Below are 20,091 nucleotides of genomic sequence, written 5' to 3' on the forward strand. Positions count from 1 at the left end.
CTATGAGGGCAGTACCTGTGTGGGGTCCACTAAATGCAGCCAGGTGTCACACCAAGACCCAGCATACACAGCATGCCATCACTGAATGTTGTTTGATCAAACCTTTGCCCTCAAAAAATTCAATCTAGCCCTGGCTGGTTTGGCTCAGAGGATAGAGTTTCGGCCTGTGGACTGAAGGGTCCCAGGTTTGATTCCAACCAAGGGCACACGCCCAGGTTGAGGGCTCAATCCCCACTAGGGGGCATGCAGGAGGCAGCCGATCAATGATTCTCATCATTGATGTTTCTATCTCTCCCTCTCCCTTCCTCTCTGAAATCAATATATATATATATATATATATATATATTTTTTTTTTTTAAGCAATCTAGGGAAGGAACAATAGGAGTTTGCTACTTTTTCTTTAATAAGAATTCTCTATCAAATTAAGGTAAAACTTTTTCTTGAAATCACTGTTAACAGTAAACAAAGCAATATTCTTTATTTCCAAATACCTAAACCTAGCTAATTCTTGGCTAACAGTATACAACTCACTATTTACTCTTATAACCAGAAATTAGATACTTATAGTCTATACACCAGGGAAACGGCCTACCTTTCATAATATATTCATTTTCTGAAGAGCCAGGAAGTGTGAGAGCTTTGAAAAGGTTTGTTAGCAGAATCTCAACAAACGGTGCGATTTCTGCAGCTGTAAAGCTATAGATGAAAAAACAGCTTTCAGTCACTACCAACTCTTGAGCTTGTCACTATGGATTACCCTTGGCAACTATTAAATCACACTTCTTGGCATAAAAGTGAGCCATCTCCCACCATCGACAATCGGCAGACAGCTTAGGAAAACAATTTTTTATATGTGCTCATGTTAAATTCCTAAGGCACATCTGATACCAATCAGTTAAACAAGCCAAAACCCGAGCAAACCCAACATCATCTGAAGCTGTTAAGGTCATCCCTGGTTCATATCACCATCAAGGACAGGACTCAGACCCTCAGGGAACTGTCACTTCTTCCTGGAGGTGGAGCAGATTCGGAACTGTTTTCTGCATAAATTCCAGTCCTGAAGAGATACTGGCTTGACTCAACAAAATAATCTCCTTTCAACCCTTGGTTTCTGAGAATATCTGCATTTTAAGTTCTTGATGAAGAAAACCTTACCCAAAGCTCAGTTTAAGAAATAACACTGTTAAAGAACGGCCTGGAAGACATGCTGTTGTTTTACATTTTATCCTTGGATCGGGCCAGAAAAGCTACTATCTTGGACCGTAGAAAATTCTTTTTATTCAGCTGTGTCACATCTCAGCACTGCATAAAAACAGTCAGCTGAAAACAACTATACTGCATGATGCTGCTCAGAACACAACTACTACACATACTCCCTCCATGAAGGCCCACTTCTGAGATGCCTTCTGAGTAACTGTTTAATCTCATGGACATTGTAGAAATTTTAACTCATCAAGTTTCCCTCTTTCACTTGGTTGCTAGGAGACCACACATAAAATTCAAGAGTTTCTTTAACTACTGTACAGGATCCTGACACACATTTCTGTTCATTAAATGCACCCCAGTTACTTTCCTTTGCTGCAACTTCCTCTACTCAACTTGATTATCATAATTTATCTGTTCTGGCATGCTGCCTCAGATCCTTCTGGATTGACAGTATAAATGAGTAAACAGTACACATTTATTTTTCTGACTCTTAGTGAAATTTTGAATACATTGAGATATCTCTGACCCACCCCACCCCAAGGTGAAGAAATGTAAATTGCTTAGAACTCAATACTTACAGAGCGGTGTGGTTAGGCCCCCTCATAGTGAACAGCCTCTCAAGAGCATGTGCTGCGTAAGTATGAACAACAATACTTTCAGCTTGAAGATAATTAATCAAAAGAGGAACAGAGACCAAAAGCTGTTCTTTTGGTACCTGAAAAATACAATAATATGCATGCTCTAACTCAACGATCTTTAAGTAAAAAACAACTGGAAGAAAAGGACTTGCTGAATCTAAAAAGTGTTCTTTCAACTGTTACAATAGGAAATATGATGGAGAAACCAAAACTTCTACCACAACACAATGGTCCAATTCACATTCTCTTTTCCAATTCTCTTTCTCTGAGCATAAAAACTATGATAAGGGTAACATCTTGCATATCATAAAATAGTATCATGGAGAAACAGACTAAGATTTCATTCATCTTAAGAAATACACTTTTTCCCTTGTAGCCATTTCTTGGAAAAGTCATTCAAGCTTTGTGCCTTATTTTCTCTTCAAAAAAGGGGTAGGGCAACAAAAATAAGAATAGTAATCTTCTTTAAAAGCCTCTAAAATTTACATTATTCATTCACTAGCCTCTAAAACAAAAGAGCTTCATAAGGTTGCATGTAACCTTGGTGAATACTTGCCAAAGACACAAAAAAATTACGAATGAGGAAATTAAAGAATCATCCACAGGAAATAAACTATGGCATATTCTTACAATGGAATACTACATAGCTATTAAAAATAAACTCTAACACTTCTAATAAATGAATAACTCTCTAAAACAATGTTAAGCACACAAAAACAAGATGTGTGGGCCAATACCGATATCTACACTAATAAAAGAGAAACATGGTAATTGGCGTATGACCGCTACCCTTCCCATTGGCTAATCAGCATATCCTTATGCAAATTAACTGTCAGCCAAGATGGAGGCCAGCAGCCATGCACTGAAGCAAACAGGGAGACTTGCTTGCTCCAAGTGAGGGCAGACTCCAACGTTCCCCGCCTGACTTGCCGGCCTCTCAGCTGCAACTCTAAGCAACTATGTTGCAAATATAGAAGCTAAACAAAACACCAGAAACCGGCTTTCAGCCAGCCAGACCGCAACATTGTATCAAATACAGAAGGTAAAGGCCAGAAACCTGCTTTCAGCAGCGAAGCCTCAGAGCTAAAGCTGTCCCAGAATAGAAAAAAAAGAAAAGAAAAAAAGGAGCAGTTGGGAGCTTCAGTCACCCGCCAGCCTGAAAACGGCCCACAGCCCCTTAGCCAGACTGGCCAGGCACCCCAGTGGAAACCCCCACCCTGATCCAGGACACCCTTCAGGGCAAACCAGCCGGCCCCCACCCGTGCACCAGGCCTCTATTCTATACAGTAAAAGGGTAATATGCCTCCCAGCACCGGGATCAGCGGAGCAGCGAGGCCTCCCAGCACCGGGATCAGCGTGACAGGGGGCAGTGCCCAAATCCCCTGATCGCCCTGCGGCTCTGTGTGTGACAGGGGGCGAGGCCACAACCTCCCTATCCGCCCTGCTCTGTTCATGACAGGGGAAGGCGCCCCAACCCCCTGATCAGCCCTGCTCTGTGCCTGATAGGGTGGAGCTCTCCAATCCCCTGATCGCCCTGCGGCTCTGTGTGTGACAGGGTGCAGCGCCCCAACCCCCTGATTGGCCCTGCTCTGTGTGTGACAGGGTGCGGCGCCCCAACCCCCCCCCCCCCCCCCCCCCCCCGCCACGGGCCCTGCTCTGTGTGTGACAGGGTAGAGCCATAACCTCTCCATCGGCCCTGGCCTGTGTGTGACAGTGGCGGCGCCCACCCCCTGATCGGCCCTGCTCTGTGGGTGATAGAGGGTGACGCCCCAACCCCCCTCCACGAGCCTTGCTCTGTGTGTAACGGGGTAGAGCCATAACCTCCCCATTGGCCCTGCCCTGAGTGTGACAGGGTGCAGCGCCCCAACCCCCTGATCGGCCCTGCTCTGTGCGTGACAGGGGGTGGCGCCGCAACTTACCCATCAATCCTGTCTTGAGTGACAGGGGGCGGTGTCCCAACCCCGCAATCAGCCCTACCCTGAGCGTGACTAGGGGTGGCATCGCAACCTCCCGATCCGCCCTGCTCTGTGCATGACAGGCGGCGGCACCCCAATTCCCCAATCGGCCCTGCTCTGAGCCTGACTAGGGGCTGCACCCAGGGATTGGGCGTGCCCTCTGCCACCCGGGAGCAAGCCTAAGCCAGCAGGTCGTTATCTCCCGAGGGGTCCCAGACTGCGAGAGGGCACAGGCCGGGCCTCTAGTTAGTTATAATTAAAAATTTTAAACCTATAGGGACCTATAGAATTTTTATGGAAACAAATATGTAGTATACAACCATAAACAAACACTTATAATAAGGGGCATAAAACACATTGAATTAGTTACAGCAATTATCTCGGGGAGAAGAATACAAATCAGATGTATATGTACATTAAGTAATTATGGCATGGAATGGAGTTAAGATTTGTGGTGGTTATGCATCATTATATAGGCTGAGGCAAAAGCAAGTTTACAATTGTGAGTACACAAAACAAGAGTTTATTCTTGTATTATTATTTATGAATTTAAAATAGAACAGCTTCACAAGGTTGCATGTAACCTTATTTTCCATACGAATAACTATAAACCTACCTTTACCTCACCCTGTTGTTTTCTATTCTTGCTTGCGTATTTAAACTAATTTGCAAGATGGCCACACTGTAATTTGGCAGAGGTGTAGGAGAATAAGATGACTTTGCACGCTTTATTTTTATCTCACTAAAATTAAAGTGACGTAAAGTGCTAAGAATCAGAAGGATCATATAACTCAACAGCAAAAAACCCCCCACAAAACAATCCAATTAGGAAATGCGCAGCTCTGGCCAGTGTAGTTCAGTTTGTTGGAGTGTCGTCCCATGCACCAAAAAGTTGGTTCAATTCCTGGTCAGGGCACATGCCCAGTCTTCAGGTTTGGCTCTGGTTGGGGTGCATATGGGAGGCAACCAATCAATGTTTCTTTCTCTCTCCCTTTAAAATCAATAGAAACATATCCTCAGGTGAGGATTAAAATAAAAACCCACACACAAAAAAACACCCCACAGTGAGCTATCCGTCACCTGACACCTGCTAGAAGAGCTATTATCAAAGCCAAAGAATAACAAGTGTTGTTCAAGGGTCAACTGTTCATACAAGCATGGAATCATTATGTTATACTAGTATACCTAAAACTTATGTTTATAAGATATATTTTTATCAATTATATTTCAATTAAAAAAGAGAGGGGTGGGGAACTGAGAACCACTGAGGGGACAGTGGGTTACTGGAGTCTTCCCCTCTTGGGGTTGTCAGCTCGCTGACAGGCATGACTGATGGAATTTCTTTTATTGTTTCCTTCCTCTGATGCAAAATGCTACTGATGGGCTGGAGTCTGGGCATGACAGCAAAATGGGGAATGATAAAATTTTATAAAGGGGATTTATGGTTATAAAATTAAGTACTTCAGGATCCATAAATTCTTATTCTGAGTCCAAACTATTTGGAAAATATATAAATCAATCAATGAAAAATGCTAAGAGTGTTTTTTTTTTGTTGACTTTGAACATGTTCAAGGAGCTATTGTGGTGAAATTTAACAAGGGTTGTGACCAAAAGACTGAGTCAATGACTTGAGGGAGTGACCCAGAGTCTCTGTGTTCTCGTTGGACTAACTTTTAACGTTTATTGGTCCAGTAGAATAAAGAAAAATGATCATATCTAAGAATATATAAAATTAGATCAATGTTTTGTCAGTTATGATAAAAGCACCCTGCACTTGAGAGTTGCTTGAAATAATTTTTGTTAAAAAAATAAGAAGAAAACTACATGTTTTCTAAAAATTAAGAACAATAATCAGAAATATGGGCAAAGTACAACTGAATAATTCACAGAAAATACATTAGAATGGCCCATTAAATGAAAAGGTATGCAATCAAATTCAAAGTGAGAAATGCATTATTAAAACTGCAATAAGATACCATTTTATATCTATGACATTGGCAAAATTCCAACATACTCTACTGGGAAAATCAGCACTCATTCAATTTATAAAGAAATGCAACATGATACCTCAACCCCTATAGAGGCAAATTTGGCAAGATCTAACAAAATTACATGTGTGTTTACCCTCTAACCTAGCAATCCTACTCCAAGAATCTATCACAAAGTTACAAAGGCAAAAGCACTAAGTGACATATACACAAGACTATTAAAAGTATTATTAAAAATAGCGAAAGGTAGAAAAAAAACAGAGTATTTATCCATTGGGGAACTGGATGAGTAAACCATGGGCAGACCACCCAATGGAATACTACGGGTATTAAAAAAGAGAGAGAGAGAAATCTATAAATACTATTATAGAATGACACCCAGGATTTTTTAACTGAAAAATGCAAGGTGGAAAAAAGTTTACTTAGTATGCTCTTTTGTGTAAAAGAAAGAATATAAATATACATAGGATAAGTATTAGGTTATATTTTTTACAAATAAATAATGAGCCCTAGCAGGTTCTGCTCAGTGGTTAGAGCGCCAGCCCACAGACCGAAGGGTCGCCGATTTGATTCAGGTCGTACTTCTGTTGCAGGCTCAATCCCCAGCCCCGGTTGGTGTGCGTGTAGGAGGCAACCAATCAATGTGCCTTTCACATCCCCCCCCACCACCTCTTCCACTTGCTTTAAAAATCAATGAGGAGTGCTCGCTTCAGTAGCACATATACTAAAATTGGAACAATAAAGAGAAGATTAGCATGGCCCCTGCACAGGAATGACACGTAAGTTTGTGAAGTGTTCCATATTAAAAAAAAAAAAAAAAAAATCAATGGGGAGCCTGGCGGGCATGGCTCAGTGGTTGAGTGTCGACCTATGAACCAGGAGATCACAGTTTGATTCCTGGTCAGGGCACATGCCCGGGTTGCCGGCTCGATCCCCAGTGTGGGCGTGCAGGAGCAGCCAATCAATGATTGTCTCATCATTGATGTTTCTCTCTCTTTCCCTCTCCCTTTCTCTCTGAAATCAATAAAAATGTATTTTTTAAAAAATCAATGGAGGGAAAAAATATCCTCAGGTGAGGATTAACAATAAACAAACAAACATAAATAAATAAATCAAACCAAAACTCGATAGGAAAAAAACCTAGTTAACCACTAGGAAGAGGGAGGGAACAGGGATGAAAGCTACACCTTTCTGAATGTAACTTACTGTATACAGTCCTACTTCAGAGGCATGACCACCCAAAACAAAAACACACAATGAAATGAACCTAATTGTTTATCAAGTTTATGGCAAAAAATGCACAAAGAATAATTTCAAGTTGCTTTAAAGACAGTATTTTTTTAAATACATATAAAAACCACAAAGAAATCAAACTGCATTCAGCAGTATTACTTTAGTAATAATATTGGTACTGTTATTTATTGCCTTAAGCTCTCCTGTGAAAAAAGCATAGAACTAACGGCAATTCATTAGCTGCATCTCTAGCACTTAGATTACGGTCTTTCAAATAATATTTCCCATCATCTTCAAGAGGCACCTAACTGAGATCTGTAGCAGGAAATGTACCAAATGAGCCTGGAATATTTTGTCATGTATGAAAGAGGCCATTACAGGCTAATAAGTATATGTCAAGAGGGCATAGGAATCTATAATTCACTGGCCAAAGATGGAACAACTAGGGCATCAAAATACCCTCATTTGTCACCTTTGGAGGTTGGTAAGGCACTGTCCCATTACTCTAAAAATTGATAAAGAGGGAAAACCAACAAACACTTATCCTACTTTTCCCAAACAAATTGGTAATTAACTATCTAAGAGAACGTGGTGGTGGTTGAACAAAAGAATGAATATATTAAAAACCATTTAAGTATACATTTTTAAATGGTGACTTTTAAGGAAAGTGTATCTCAAAACATAAGTCAATGGTGGAAAATTTCTCTTTACTTGAATCCGCTGGTCACTCTTTAACCATTACTAAAAGTAGACACCCAGACATGGTGTATGTCCTAATGAAATGAAACAAAGTGTAACTACGACAAATTCTTGCCCCCCCTCCCAAAGGATTAAGTGGTACATAATAGAAGTGAAAAGCAACTTACTTGATTCCTAAAAATCATAATGTATTTGATACCATCAGCTTTAAGGACAGGAAATTCATTCACTATTTAAAAAAAAAAATCATAGTTATTAGAATGCTAAGGACTATTTTTCCCAAATTGGTGAAAACATTATCGAATTTTTAAAACATGGTTTTGGTAACCAAACTATCAAGTAATTCAAGCTTAGTTAACTCTAAACTAATCTACTATGTAGCTATTAATTCTGGTAAGATAATAAATAATTTTCCCCTTTACCTTTAAGTTCATTACAAATTAACATGTATTAATTATGTAACTGAATAAACATGATTGGGACCATGACCAGTGACCATATATCATCTTCTTCCCAGAATTGAAGCGACTGTGAATCAAGAGCATGTTTCTTTACCTGAGATTTACTTCACATTGCTCTGGTGGTGGGAAAATTAGTAAAAGGGAGAGAATACTAGTCAATTGTTAAAAATTCTTAAAACTAGATGATATTAACATGGAAGTTCATTACAAGACTCTCCCTACCTTTTAATGTATTTAAAATATCCATACAAAAAGTTTGCAAAAAAAAGTATATCTATGTACCTTGATAAATATAATTTCATCAATGTAAGAAATTATCTGTAATATTTATTAGTTTCATGTACTTTAAATTTACTTTGATTTTTAAGAGTTTATTTTTCAAACAAGAAGAAAAACTAAAGTGTAATTCCTAGACTCTATACCAGGATAACAAAAAGCTAAGATACAATCTTCCTTATTCCTATTTTCCTTCTACATCAGCCAATATGTTAATTTCACCTGAGCAACATCTGGAAGATCATTTGAGATTTTATTCAATAAAACGAACACCTGCAACAAGCACAAGAGCCAATGTTTTGAATCCTATAGTGATATAGAGCCCCTATTATGACTTTTGCCATAATGTTACTTATTTTGGTAGCTCAGTTGATTAGAGTGTCATCCCAATATGCCAAGGTTGCAGGTTCAATATCCAGTAAGGCACATATAAGAAGCAACCAATGAATCCATAAATAAGTGGAACAACAAGTTGGTGTTTTTTTCTCTCTCAAAACAATTTTTAAAAATTGCAAATAAATATTGCAGGCATGGTGTTGTAAGTTGTATAAATAATTTACAAAACTCACCATTAGCTGATTTTAAATCAGGGAGAATGTGATTCACAAAGAACTCAGTCAAGTTTACAAGTTCATTTGCTTGTGTAATTCCATGCTGAAAAACAAATTTGTAACAGGGTAAAATAACATGAAATACCTGTATATATCTACCACATTGGACATTTAGACAACTTTAGAAAACCAGGTTAAAAAATGGAAATGAGCCCTGGCCAACTTGGCTCAGTGGATACAGTGTCGCCCACGGACAAAAGGGTCCAGGGTTCAATTCAGGTCAAGAGCACATACCTCAACTGCAGGCATGATCCCAGCCCCGGTTGGGGCACATACAGACATACAGGAGGCAACCAATTGATGTGTCTCTGTCACATCGATGTTTCTCCCTGTCTGTCTCTCCCCGTCCCTTTCACCCTCTAAAAGAAAAAAAAAAAAAAAAATCAATGGAAAGATATCCTCAGGTGTGGATAAAAAAAAAAAAGAAATGAGCCCTGATTGGTTTGGCTCAGTGGATATAGCGTCGGCCTGGGGACTGAAGGGTCCCGGGTTCGATTCCAGCCAAGGGCATATACCTTGGTTGCAGGCACATCCCCAGTAGGGGGTGTGCAGGAGGCAGCTAATCGATGTTTCTCTCTCATCGATGTTTCTGACTCTCTATCCCTCTCCCTTCCTCTATGTAAAAAAAATCAATAAAATATATTTTAAAAAACACACAAAAAAACTTCAAAACACAAACTGCTTAAAAACAAAACAAGACTAGCTCAGCCAATGTAAGTCAGTGGTTGAGCATTGACCTATGAACCAGGAAGTCATGGTTTGATTCCTGGTCAGGTCACATGCCCAGGTTGTGGGCTTGATCCCCAGTGTGGGGTGTGCAGGAGGCAGCTAATCAATGATTCTCTCTCATCATTAATGTTTCTCTCTCTCCCCCTCTTCCTTCCTCTCTGCAATCAATAAAAATAAATTTTTTAAAAGATTATTTTAATAGATAATAAAAGCAATTTCCTTAACCCCTAGAGTGCCGAGGAGCCCAATCGTGCTCCTCCTGTCTTTCGCCAAAAGTGCCGGGAGCGCTATCGCGCATCTCCTGCAGTGTCCAGTTCTAAGTTTGCTTTTATTAGTGATGATGATATTGCTAAATATGTCAATTCTTGCTGTGAAGATGACGATTTTGTGGAATACATTGAATATGTAACTTCATTTACTTGCGATTCATAATTTTTTTCCTAAACTGCTGTAAAATCAGCAAAAATGCCTTGGCAATTTTAGCATAGTTCCTAGGATATTGGTTGGCACTCAAAGGGTTAAATTAACAAACACTGAGTCTCAGCTAAGAGAACAAGTGTGGCATCTGTGAACATTTTGGTCTATAAGAAACTTAAGTGCTTAACACATCAACATAAAGTCCTCTTTGGAAACCACATGAATTCTAATCAGAACTAATAGGTTATCTAGCAGAGTAGAAATATGCATCATCAGAAATATATTCTCCCTTTTTACTTCTGTGGTCACCAACATGTCTGATTTAGAAAGAAAACTATATTGAAAAGATTCACCTTCTGTGTTTGGGCTTTTGATGCCAAAGATGTCACTAGGTAAATGGCTGCATCTTTGTGTTTCCAGTTGACAGATGGATTTTTTGCATATTCCTGCAGCATGGAATTAACATAACCAGAGAAGATTCCTGTCACGGGTCCCTCAAAAAACTTGCATAATCCTCGTACTAGATCACAAGCAGCCCTTCGTCTAGTATCAATATCTATAAAATCAAAGAGAATTACATCATGAGAAAGAAACCATCACCAACCAACTGATCAAATTTATTAAGAAAGCTGCTGACAGCTATCAGCAACATAAACAATGAACAGTTTTCACACACACACACACACAACACAAAATGAGGATGAAAACTAAAAAGATCATAGTAGTATGATAATCACTACTAAGTACATAAAAAAAGAGAAGACAAATGATTTAACTGATATAGCTCACATAAGAGATGCTTTTTAAGGTATAGGAGTTAAAGAAAATAGTTCTCCGACGAAAGCCAGTTAAAATGACACTCTAGTCTTAACTCCCTTTACAAGAAAAAAAGAGCCACTTTAAAACTGGCTTGCCAAGGCTGTTAAAAACCAAAATACAGCCCTGACCGGTTTGGCTCAGTGGATAGAGTGTCGGCCTGCGGACTCAAGGGTCCCAGGTTCGATTCCGGTCAAGGGCATGTACCTTGGTTGCGGGCACATCCCCAGTAGGGAGTGTGCAGGAGGCAGCTGATTGATGTTTCTCTCTCATCGATGTTTCTAACTCTCTATCCTTCTCCCTTCCTCTCTGTAAAAAATCAATAAAATATATATTTTTAAAAAAACACACAAAAAACAAACAAACAAAAAAACACAAAATACAGCCCTAGGTGGTTTGGCTCAGTGGACAGAGTGTCAGCCTGCGGACCAAAGGGTCCCAGGTTCGATTCCAGTCAAGGGCACATGCCCAGGGTTGCAGGCTTGATCCCCAGTAGGGGGCATGTAGGAGGCAGCCAATCAGTGATTCTCTCTCATCACTGATGTTTCTATCTCTCTCCCTCTCCCTTTCTCTCTGAAATCAATAAAAATGTATTTTTTAAAAAACCCAAAATACATACCAGATCCTTCCAAATCTCTTCTTATGTACTCCTCAGAATTATCTTCAAAGGCTTCTTCATCAGCAGCTACAAAGATAGATGACATTTCTGTACTCAAAAGACAACCTCTCAAAAGACATGGCAATCACTATACTCTTACAGCTGAGTATGCTGAAGTGTGTAGAATTGACATTTTACAGCAAATTGTTCTTTCCCAACACATAACTACTTCATATATTACTATTCATTACTTAGAGCAGCAAATGCTATTGCGAAAGGTTAAGTAATAGATCATTCACACAGACGTGATACCAGCTCACTTGTTCTAATGTGACAGTGTCCCCATAACTGGACTTTAGCACCAACTTTCAATAGTGAGTGTTGGAAACCAATCCAGGGGGGTGCCAATTTTTTATTTTGACAGATAAGGACATTTTAAAAACAAGCTAACAACTACAATCATCATTATTTCACAAAAATAATTTCAACACCAAAAATGTAGGACAGACAACATCAGAATAAAGCTCTGTTCTTTAAATAAATATATCGTTTTAGAAAAACACAAAAGGAAAGAAAACCTCACATTATATTGTCCTTTATTTCCTCATTTTGTTCCAGATAATTGAGAACCACTGATCTAATGACTGCTTTGATATAGAACACAATTCCTACCATATTTACTACTTGCTCTTCCCAACTAGAAAAAGGAAAGGCATTCTGTATACAATCAGTCTCTTAGGACTATCTGAACCTTAAGCACAAACTAAGTGGGCTTTCATTCTATTTAAAAGTTATCAATCACTTCTAATCTCAAGTCAACTGTTGGAAAACAGTTATTTGCCTTGGTGAAATACTAAAATCAAACAAAACCAAATTATTTCCATAAATTGAGATCCTGGACAGTTACTTTCTTCTCAATATACCAGGATTGTTAAAGTCTTATTCAATATTTCCATGAAAAAACCTCCATAGCATACAACAAATTTCATCACAGCAGCATTCATTTCACAAATGCCTTTTATACCAACCACACTTTGTCTTGGTTTACAAAATGGACAATAAATGATCTACAAAAAGTTTTATTTAGCAATAAAAAAAATTAGAATATGTTACAATAATCAACAGGGAAAAGACTTACTAAACTTATACTAACACACTCTTTAAAAAACTGAGTTTTTGATCCCCTGAAAAGGCTTTACACTCGCTGTAATTACCTCTAAATTCCATGTTAGGCACAATAACCTTTTCACAGATACTTGTCAGCGTGTTCTGGTCCTCAAACAGATTCTTATAGTGAGGTCTCTCACAAACTGAAGCCAGAAACTGAATTGCATTACTTACCAACTGGAATAAAACACAAAAATAAGCATATTTTTAAAAGCAAAACGGAACCATTTATTTCTTGGGGAAGTTGGAAAGGGTGTGTCTTAATTATTTTTCTCCAACATCATCTTACCAAGTCATATTTGACCTCTTGACCTGTTGTAACTAGTAAATTCCAGATGGCTGTGACAAAACGAGGCAGGTACCGTTGAAATTCTTCATCGTACTTTTGTGCATACAGTGCAGCATTATCACAAATCTGGGATTTTAGGAGCTCCAATAAGCCTGCTTCCTCTTCATCCTTACATAAGAGAAACCAGAAAACTCAAACATACAACTCTAATGCTACCATAAATACAGAGTAGCTGTAATGCCTGAACTCTTTAAAAATTTAAATCCAAAGCCACTGTCAATTTACTCACCTAGTCTTTCAAATAAATGCAAGATGAAATATTCATTTATTAATCACTGAGAACAGATCCCAAAAGTTTTCAAGTTTTATTTTCTTCTGGTTGCTAAATTATAAAATATTTACATACCAAACTGAAAATAACATATTCCTACAGAAACCTGAATGATAAAGACTACATCACACTTTCCTTTGTAACATCGTTATTGTATTGTCTTACTGTCTCCCAAAAGGTTCTCATTCAAATGTTAAGATGTGTCCAACCCCCCAATAAGGTAATGCTGTAGGATTCTCAAATAATATTTTGATTATAAAATATAAAACAACAATCTAAATCAAGGGTCAGCAAATTCAAGCAGAGCCTGCAGGTCTGCTGCCTATTTTTATGAGCAAAGTTTTATTGAAACACAGTCATCCTTATTCCTTTTCCTCATTTATACAATTCCTAGTATTGCCTTTGGCTGTGTTCAACTACAACCGCGGAGGTGAGGTGTTGGAACAGACACCGTATAGCCTACAAAGATAAAAATATTTACGATCTGGACCTTAACAGGAAAAGTCTGCCAACCCCAATCTAAACAATAACAGTGGTTTACATAATACTCTCAACTATAACAGCAATTCACAAAAACCCTTTGAGCTATACTATGTGCCAAACAGCTCATTTCATAAGGCATAAAAACAGGGGCTGCTACAAGGATGACAAGGTAGTACATGGCACACAGCTCTCTGTACGAATCTATGTGAAAGGGTCTTTTCCTAGTGGAATCAAATCCTTTTTGTTGCTTTTTACTTAATAAATCTTAGACATTTGCTGTAAACTCAAGTAATGACTCTCCCTCTGCAGCCCCACTCTCAAAAACTGACTTGAATTACTAATTCCAATTTTTCTTTTACTTGGTGTTGAAGTATTTTAAAATTTTGCTTTTTTATGCTTTTGTTGTTGTTTCTTGGGAAAGGGGGAGATCATAAATACATTAATAAAGAAGCAAATGAGTAATAGAATAAATGCTATGCACGGAAAAGCACATATTACAGAGCCCAGATCAGAAACGTATACATTACACAATTTCTTCATGTCCCCTATTTCCTACGCTGTTTGACTTTTTTAAAAGAGACTATTATTACAGAGGTCTAAGTTTTATGTTTTCTTAATATTTTCAGTGACAAATAATTTTCTATTTCATAAATGTTCACACTGTGAATACTCTAAGGCCTTATTTCAATGTAATAAAATAGCCTAACCTATACATGGTGACCTAAGCCAGGCCCACAATAAGAGTAATTGATTCTGTACACTACACATAACCAAATATGAAACATCCCACATAATTAAATTATTTGCATTCTTGGAATTCTAGCTATTAACAATGCAAGAGTAAATAATTTTTAAGGAACTAGAATGCCAAATGTTCTCAAATAACTTTATTTCATTTTCTGAAGTCTAACTACCCTCCAAGGTTCTGTTCTCAGAGGGTACTCAAATGTTTTAAATTAAAACAAAGTGAGATATAATTGATATATATGATTATATTTCAAATAATTCTTAATTTTAACAAAAGGCTACTTGGGAAATATTTTAAACAATACTTACATCAGTTTGTAGAAGTTTATTATCTAATGTCAAGAGAGTATGAAAATTGTTCATCCAAGTTTCCATATTATCTTCAAAAAATTCAGGAAGATCCTAAAGAATAAATGCAAACTTGAGACTTTTAATTAAAATAAGTAGGATAATGCCTGGCCAGTGTGAATCAGTGGATTAAGCGTTACTCTATGCACTAAGAGGTCACTGGTTCAAGTCCCAGTCTAGGCATATGTCAGGATGGCAGCCAATCAATGCTTCTTTCTCTCTCCCTCTCTAAAAAAATCAATAAAAATATATTTTAAAAATAATAAGTATGCTATGTACATCAGTTCCCCCTGCACACACATCAAATGTTTTCCACATGCCTACAGACTCTAAGTCTACACTTCTTAGCCTGAACCAACCATTATCTATTTTGACAAGAATTCTCTGTTCTAATTAGATCTGGCAGCTGAATAAACCATTCTGACTTCTGTCTCTGTTTATACACTTTTGACCACAAATAATGCTGTCTTGATTTCCTGCCCCAATTTAATTTAAATCAGCTATTCCTTCCAGGTCCAGCTAAGACTGTACGAATAAAGCCTTTCCTTATAAAACTCAGTGTTTACCAATATATCCCTTTTCCTTTCTGAACTATCACATTTAGTGTAAGATGACCACCAATTCAGACTTGCTGTCTTATACACTAATGGTTTCCTATGTAACAGTACTGCCTTCTTAATGAGGTTGATAAATTCCCCAACAGTAACATTATGCCTTTGGTGTCCCTGACTCTGCCTAACAAGTTATTAAGAATCTTATTCTACCTGACTTCCAGGAAGCAGAATTCAAAAAAAGATATAAGCGGGTTAGGTGCGAGCAAAAAACAAAACACAACACACACACACACACACACACACACACACACACACACAAGGTTTAAGCAAAATGTGGGTATGGCATTTTGGGCTGTTCAACTCCTACTCTATCCAATCCTTTTTCTGCCAAGGACCTTTTGAATATTCGTAACATCATTCGCGGGCCATACAAAATGGTGGAATGTTTTCCCTACCACTGGGAGTCATGCTGTAAGGATTAAGTCCCTGTCCTTGGCCCTGGCTAGGAACAATGAAAAGGGCAGATCCTTCCTCTAGCCTTTCTCAGTATAGTAATCTGTACCATTAAGATCCCCTTTTGGTTCCTGGAACCCTGAATCTTAATGAAATGAACAGAAAGAATGACTGGAGGCCACTATTTCAGTAGCAAAAGCGTGATTGGGCGTTTTCTACTATAAAACTGTGGCTGTGTTTCCTCTGAAATAACATTGCTTCTTAAACCTTCTAAATGCTGGTTTTTCGTCTTGTCTCCCCCAGATGTTTCCAATAAGAGCCTTTTTGTTTAAGCTAACCATACATCTCTAAACAAAACATGGCTCCCCCAGTGCTAAGACCCCCTTAAATGAACAAGAGGAAGGCCTGAGAATGTGATCTCATGGTCTTCAATGAAAGAGTAGAGCAGGGGTGGGGAACCTTTTTTCTACCAAGGGCCTTTTGAATATTCGTAACATCATTCGAGGGCCATACAAAATTATCAACTTAAACTACGCTGCTATATTTGGTCAAACATTTAACTAGCCTCTAATGCCTTGGCAGAGCCAGACCAAATGATTCCTCAGGGCTTATATGGCATGTGGGCTGGACATTCCTCACCACTAAAGTTCCCCATAACACTGACTATTTGTAGACAAAGAATGAAGGGAGTAAAAAAAAAAAACCCCAAAAAACTAATTTCTTTACTTTCAGAAAAATCAATGCTGGCAAAGAGGTCTTCATCAAATGGAAAGTTGCATATTTTTTCAACAAAGAATAAGAATCAAAAACAAGAAATAAAATAAAGCTTACCTGAAAATTTAAACTGTAGAACAGTTTTGAGATCAATATCAGGGAAGAAAAAAGAATTCTCAGAGCAGAGGCATCATTTGCATGGGTACTACAGAGTTCAATGGTGGCCTTGGAAAGGAATTTAGGAACAGTGTTAGTGTATTGTAACGCTTCATGAAATAAGCTTTGCACTAGGCTGAGATTACCTATATCTCTTCTCCAAAATTTAGCTTTTAATCAGAGATTTTGAAAAATATTTTAAAGTATATATTTTGAAGTTGCTATCATGGTACTATTAAAAGCTCCAATGTTAGTATTTTGGACTAGATCCTTCCACTCTTCTCTGTGCACACATAAATATACTAGAGGCCCAGTGGTGGTGGTGGTCCATCAGCCCCTCTGTGCCCTCTCACAGTCCAGGAGCCCTTGGAGGATGTCTGGCTGCTGGCTTAGGCCAGCTCCCTGCTGCCGCGGAGGTGGAGAGGCTCCCGTGAGCCATGAGCCCGGCTTCTGGCTGAGCGGCACTCCCCCTGTGGGAGCGCATTGACCACCAGGGGGCAGTTCCTGCATTAAGCATCTGCCCCCTGGTGATCAGTGTGCATCACAGTGACCAATCTTTCCACCATTCAGTCGATTTGCATATTAGCCTTTTATTATATAGGATTATACAAAACTCTCTTTACATGATCTCATTAAATAATTCCGCTGCCACTTGGCATTTAGGTTGTTTCCAATTGTGTATTGTTCTAACTGTAATAATTAGGCCTATCTAGAAAACTTTGTGCACACCTCTAATTTTCATAAGTTGAGATTCTAAAAGTGTATTACCAAAGCATCAGAGTAGGCTATGAGCATAGATTTTGGAAGCCAGACAGACCTAAATATAACCCAAACTCTGTTACTCACAATAAGCATTACTTTGAGCCAAATTAAGTTATTTTACTGAGACCCAATCTCAACTATAATATGAGAACAATGCCTGCCTCATAGAGAAAATATGCAAATTAAATGAGAAAATCTACATAAAAGGTCCTAGTGCTTCGTGTACAACTACTATGTAAAAGACACTCAACAAATGTTACTTCCTATATCCTGCAGCTAGAAAAAAATATTGACTGGCCAGTGCGGCTCAGTGGTTGATCGTCCACCTATGTACCCGGCTGGCCATCAAGGCACATGACCCAGTTGTAGGCTCCATCCCCAGGAGGGGGGTGCAGGAGATAGCTGATCTATAATTCTCTCATCATTGATGTTTCTATCTCTCTCTCCCTCTCACTTCCTCTCTAAAATCAGTAAGAATATACATATATTTAAAAAATGAATATTAAGGTGTTCTTAATGAAATGTCAAACTCTAAAAAGCTAGTATCATTTTTAATCCAATGAACAGGACACCAAAATGTTTTTTTCAGTGCACTCCAGCTAAGACTTTTTAACATTATTAAAAAGAAGTAGAAATCTTTGCCAATTAAATAGATGGAAAAAATTGATCACATTTTGTCCAGTGTTGTTTTTTAAAATAAAAATGTACCATCAGTAAGCTGTTCTAACCATGAAAAATCTTGTGTACACTCTACATTTTAGAAAGTTGTAACTATCACACAACTTTCCCTTTCAAAACTAGAAAATGAGCACCTTCTCTAGAGTCAGCAAAAGTAGGTTTGAGGCCTGTGGGATACTGAACCCTCTTTCCTTATCTGGACAAAAAGGTTAACAATATATCTTTTGATATTACAGGATTCTCTCAAAGGTAAAGAACATGTTTAAGGAAGTAGCTTGTTCGCTACAAGATGTTAATTAAACTACAATAAACAGACAAATCAAAATGTGGATCTATTCATTTAGAGACATACTCAAATACTTGAGTGAAATAATTGATGCCTGGGATTTGCTTTTCAATATTCCTACAAAATAAGGGGAAAGAATAAATTTTTTAAAAACCAAAATGTTAGCAACTGTTTACCTTGGATAACAGATACATGGGAGTTCATGATATACCATCTGCTCTATTTCTGTGTAGGTTTGAAATTTTTCAAAAGAAATGGTGCTCTAAATATTACCTACAAAATAAGCTTTCAAAGGTTTCTCTTAAACAAAATTTATTTAAATATTTAAGCAATAAACATTAAGTAACTATATTATTCCATACCTTAAATAGATTAGTCAAAGGCAAAGCAAAGGCATCCAGAACAAGTTTAATTTCAGTCCATAACTCGTTTGACTTAAATTCATGGCGGTATCTAGAAAATTAAGATAAAATAGGCAACTTACAAGTTTTTGCTTACTAGCTTTGGTTCCTTAAGAATAGATTAGAGAAAAATCTAATTTTCTGAAATTCTTGGCTTTCTTTTTAAAAGAATCAAGCTCAGTTTAAGGAGACTAGGTATGTTACAGATGATAGGGCAATATGAAATAAACATCCTGCCTAAGAAGAAACATACTAATGAATTGAGAGGCTTATGCTCTTATTCCAGGATTATTATATTAAAGGAATGACAATAATCACAGAAATATGAACTGTTTACACAAGCAAAAACATGAAAAAAAGTATTTTAAAAGTATGAGTTTATATATCAATACCTTTTAAATAAAGAATGTGCTGTGCGAAGGACTCCATTAATAACGTGAAAATCGCCACTCTGAAAGCGATTCACCATTTCTGTCAACAAGTCAGGCCATTTCTGAGGGAAATCTTCTCTACCAATTATGCTAATCGCATCGCTTAACTGAGAAGAGGAGGAAACAGATTAATTAGACGAAAACTCTACAAACAAGCCTACCTAGAAAACAGGGCCTTACATTACCTGCTTCTGAATTTGCTCCGGGCTGCTAAGCATCAAGTGAACTATGTTGGCTTTAATGGCTACTCGATCAGCTTCACAAATTTTATTTGGTTCATCTTCAACCTAAAAACAAAGTATCCATGAGCAAGTAACATAAAATCCATGTCCATGACCAGATAGATGGATTTGTAGATAAAGTAGAACCATTTATTTCCTGGTTTTCTAAGAAAAGCATAGAGAAAGGTAGGCCCTGAGTCACAGATTACTTTACGCTCATGAAAGCATGAATCCTTTGATTAGAAAAATGTATATTCCATCCCAATGCAAATATTTTACATACAAATTAATGAGCTTCTGACTCCCTGATGCCAATTAAGACTCCAGTTTTATAAACTAATCAAAACATGTGATTAAAATCTTTATATATGCAACTTAGTCCATATTTATCTTCAAAAGCTTCAATTTTGACTCTCACCTTAAGTCAAAGGTCTTTTTCAATG

The 20,091-nt window shown here is 37.9% G+C and overlaps 1 protein-coding gene and 1 non-coding gene across 2 annotated transcripts in view; one reads left to right on the forward strand and one right to left on the reverse strand.

Annotated features, from left to right (window-relative positions):
* CSE1L (chromosome segregation 1 like) overlaps window positions 1-20,091 on the reverse strand; it is a 48,696-nt gene that overhangs the window by 8,218 nt on the left and 20,387 nt on the right. Inside the window, exons 4-16 of the mRNA XM_070419796.1 lie at window positions 19,613-19,714; window positions 19,389-19,534; window positions 18,958-19,048; window positions 16,831-16,938; window positions 14,954-15,046; window positions 13,084-13,251; window positions 12,842-12,971; window positions 11,649-11,714; window positions 10,567-10,769; window positions 9,026-9,110; window positions 7,887-7,948; window positions 1,785-1,921; window positions 593-696 (exon numbers count right to left, since the gene is read on the reverse strand). Of these exons, the coding sequence (XP_070275897.1) occupies window positions 593-696; window positions 1,785-1,921; window positions 7,887-7,948; window positions 9,026-9,110; window positions 10,567-10,769; window positions 11,649-11,714; window positions 12,842-12,971; window positions 13,084-13,251; window positions 14,954-15,046; window positions 16,831-16,938; window positions 18,958-19,048; window positions 19,389-19,534; window positions 19,613-19,714 (1,495 nt within the window). The remainder of the gene's footprint in view (window positions 1-592; window positions 697-1,784; window positions 1,922-7,886; window positions 7,949-9,025; window positions 9,111-10,566; window positions 10,770-11,648; window positions 11,715-12,841; window positions 12,972-13,083; window positions 13,252-14,953; window positions 15,047-16,830; window positions 16,939-18,957; window positions 19,049-19,388; window positions 19,535-19,612; window positions 19,715-20,091) is intronic.
* Window positions 6,488-6,594, forward strand: LOC139014704 (U6 spliceosomal RNA). The gene has a single exon (XR_011472270.1). It is a non-coding gene; the product is annotated as a U6 spliceosomal RNA (small nuclear RNA).

Source organism: Myotis yumanensis, unplaced genomic scaffold (assembly GCF_028538775.1).
Source record: "Myotis yumanensis isolate MYYU_CA2020_CCGP unplaced genomic scaffold, mMyoYum1.0.hap1 SCAF_7, whole genome shotgun sequence".
NCBI classification, from domain to species: domain Eukaryota; kingdom Metazoa; phylum Chordata; class Mammalia; order Chiroptera; family Vespertilionidae; genus Myotis; species Myotis yumanensis.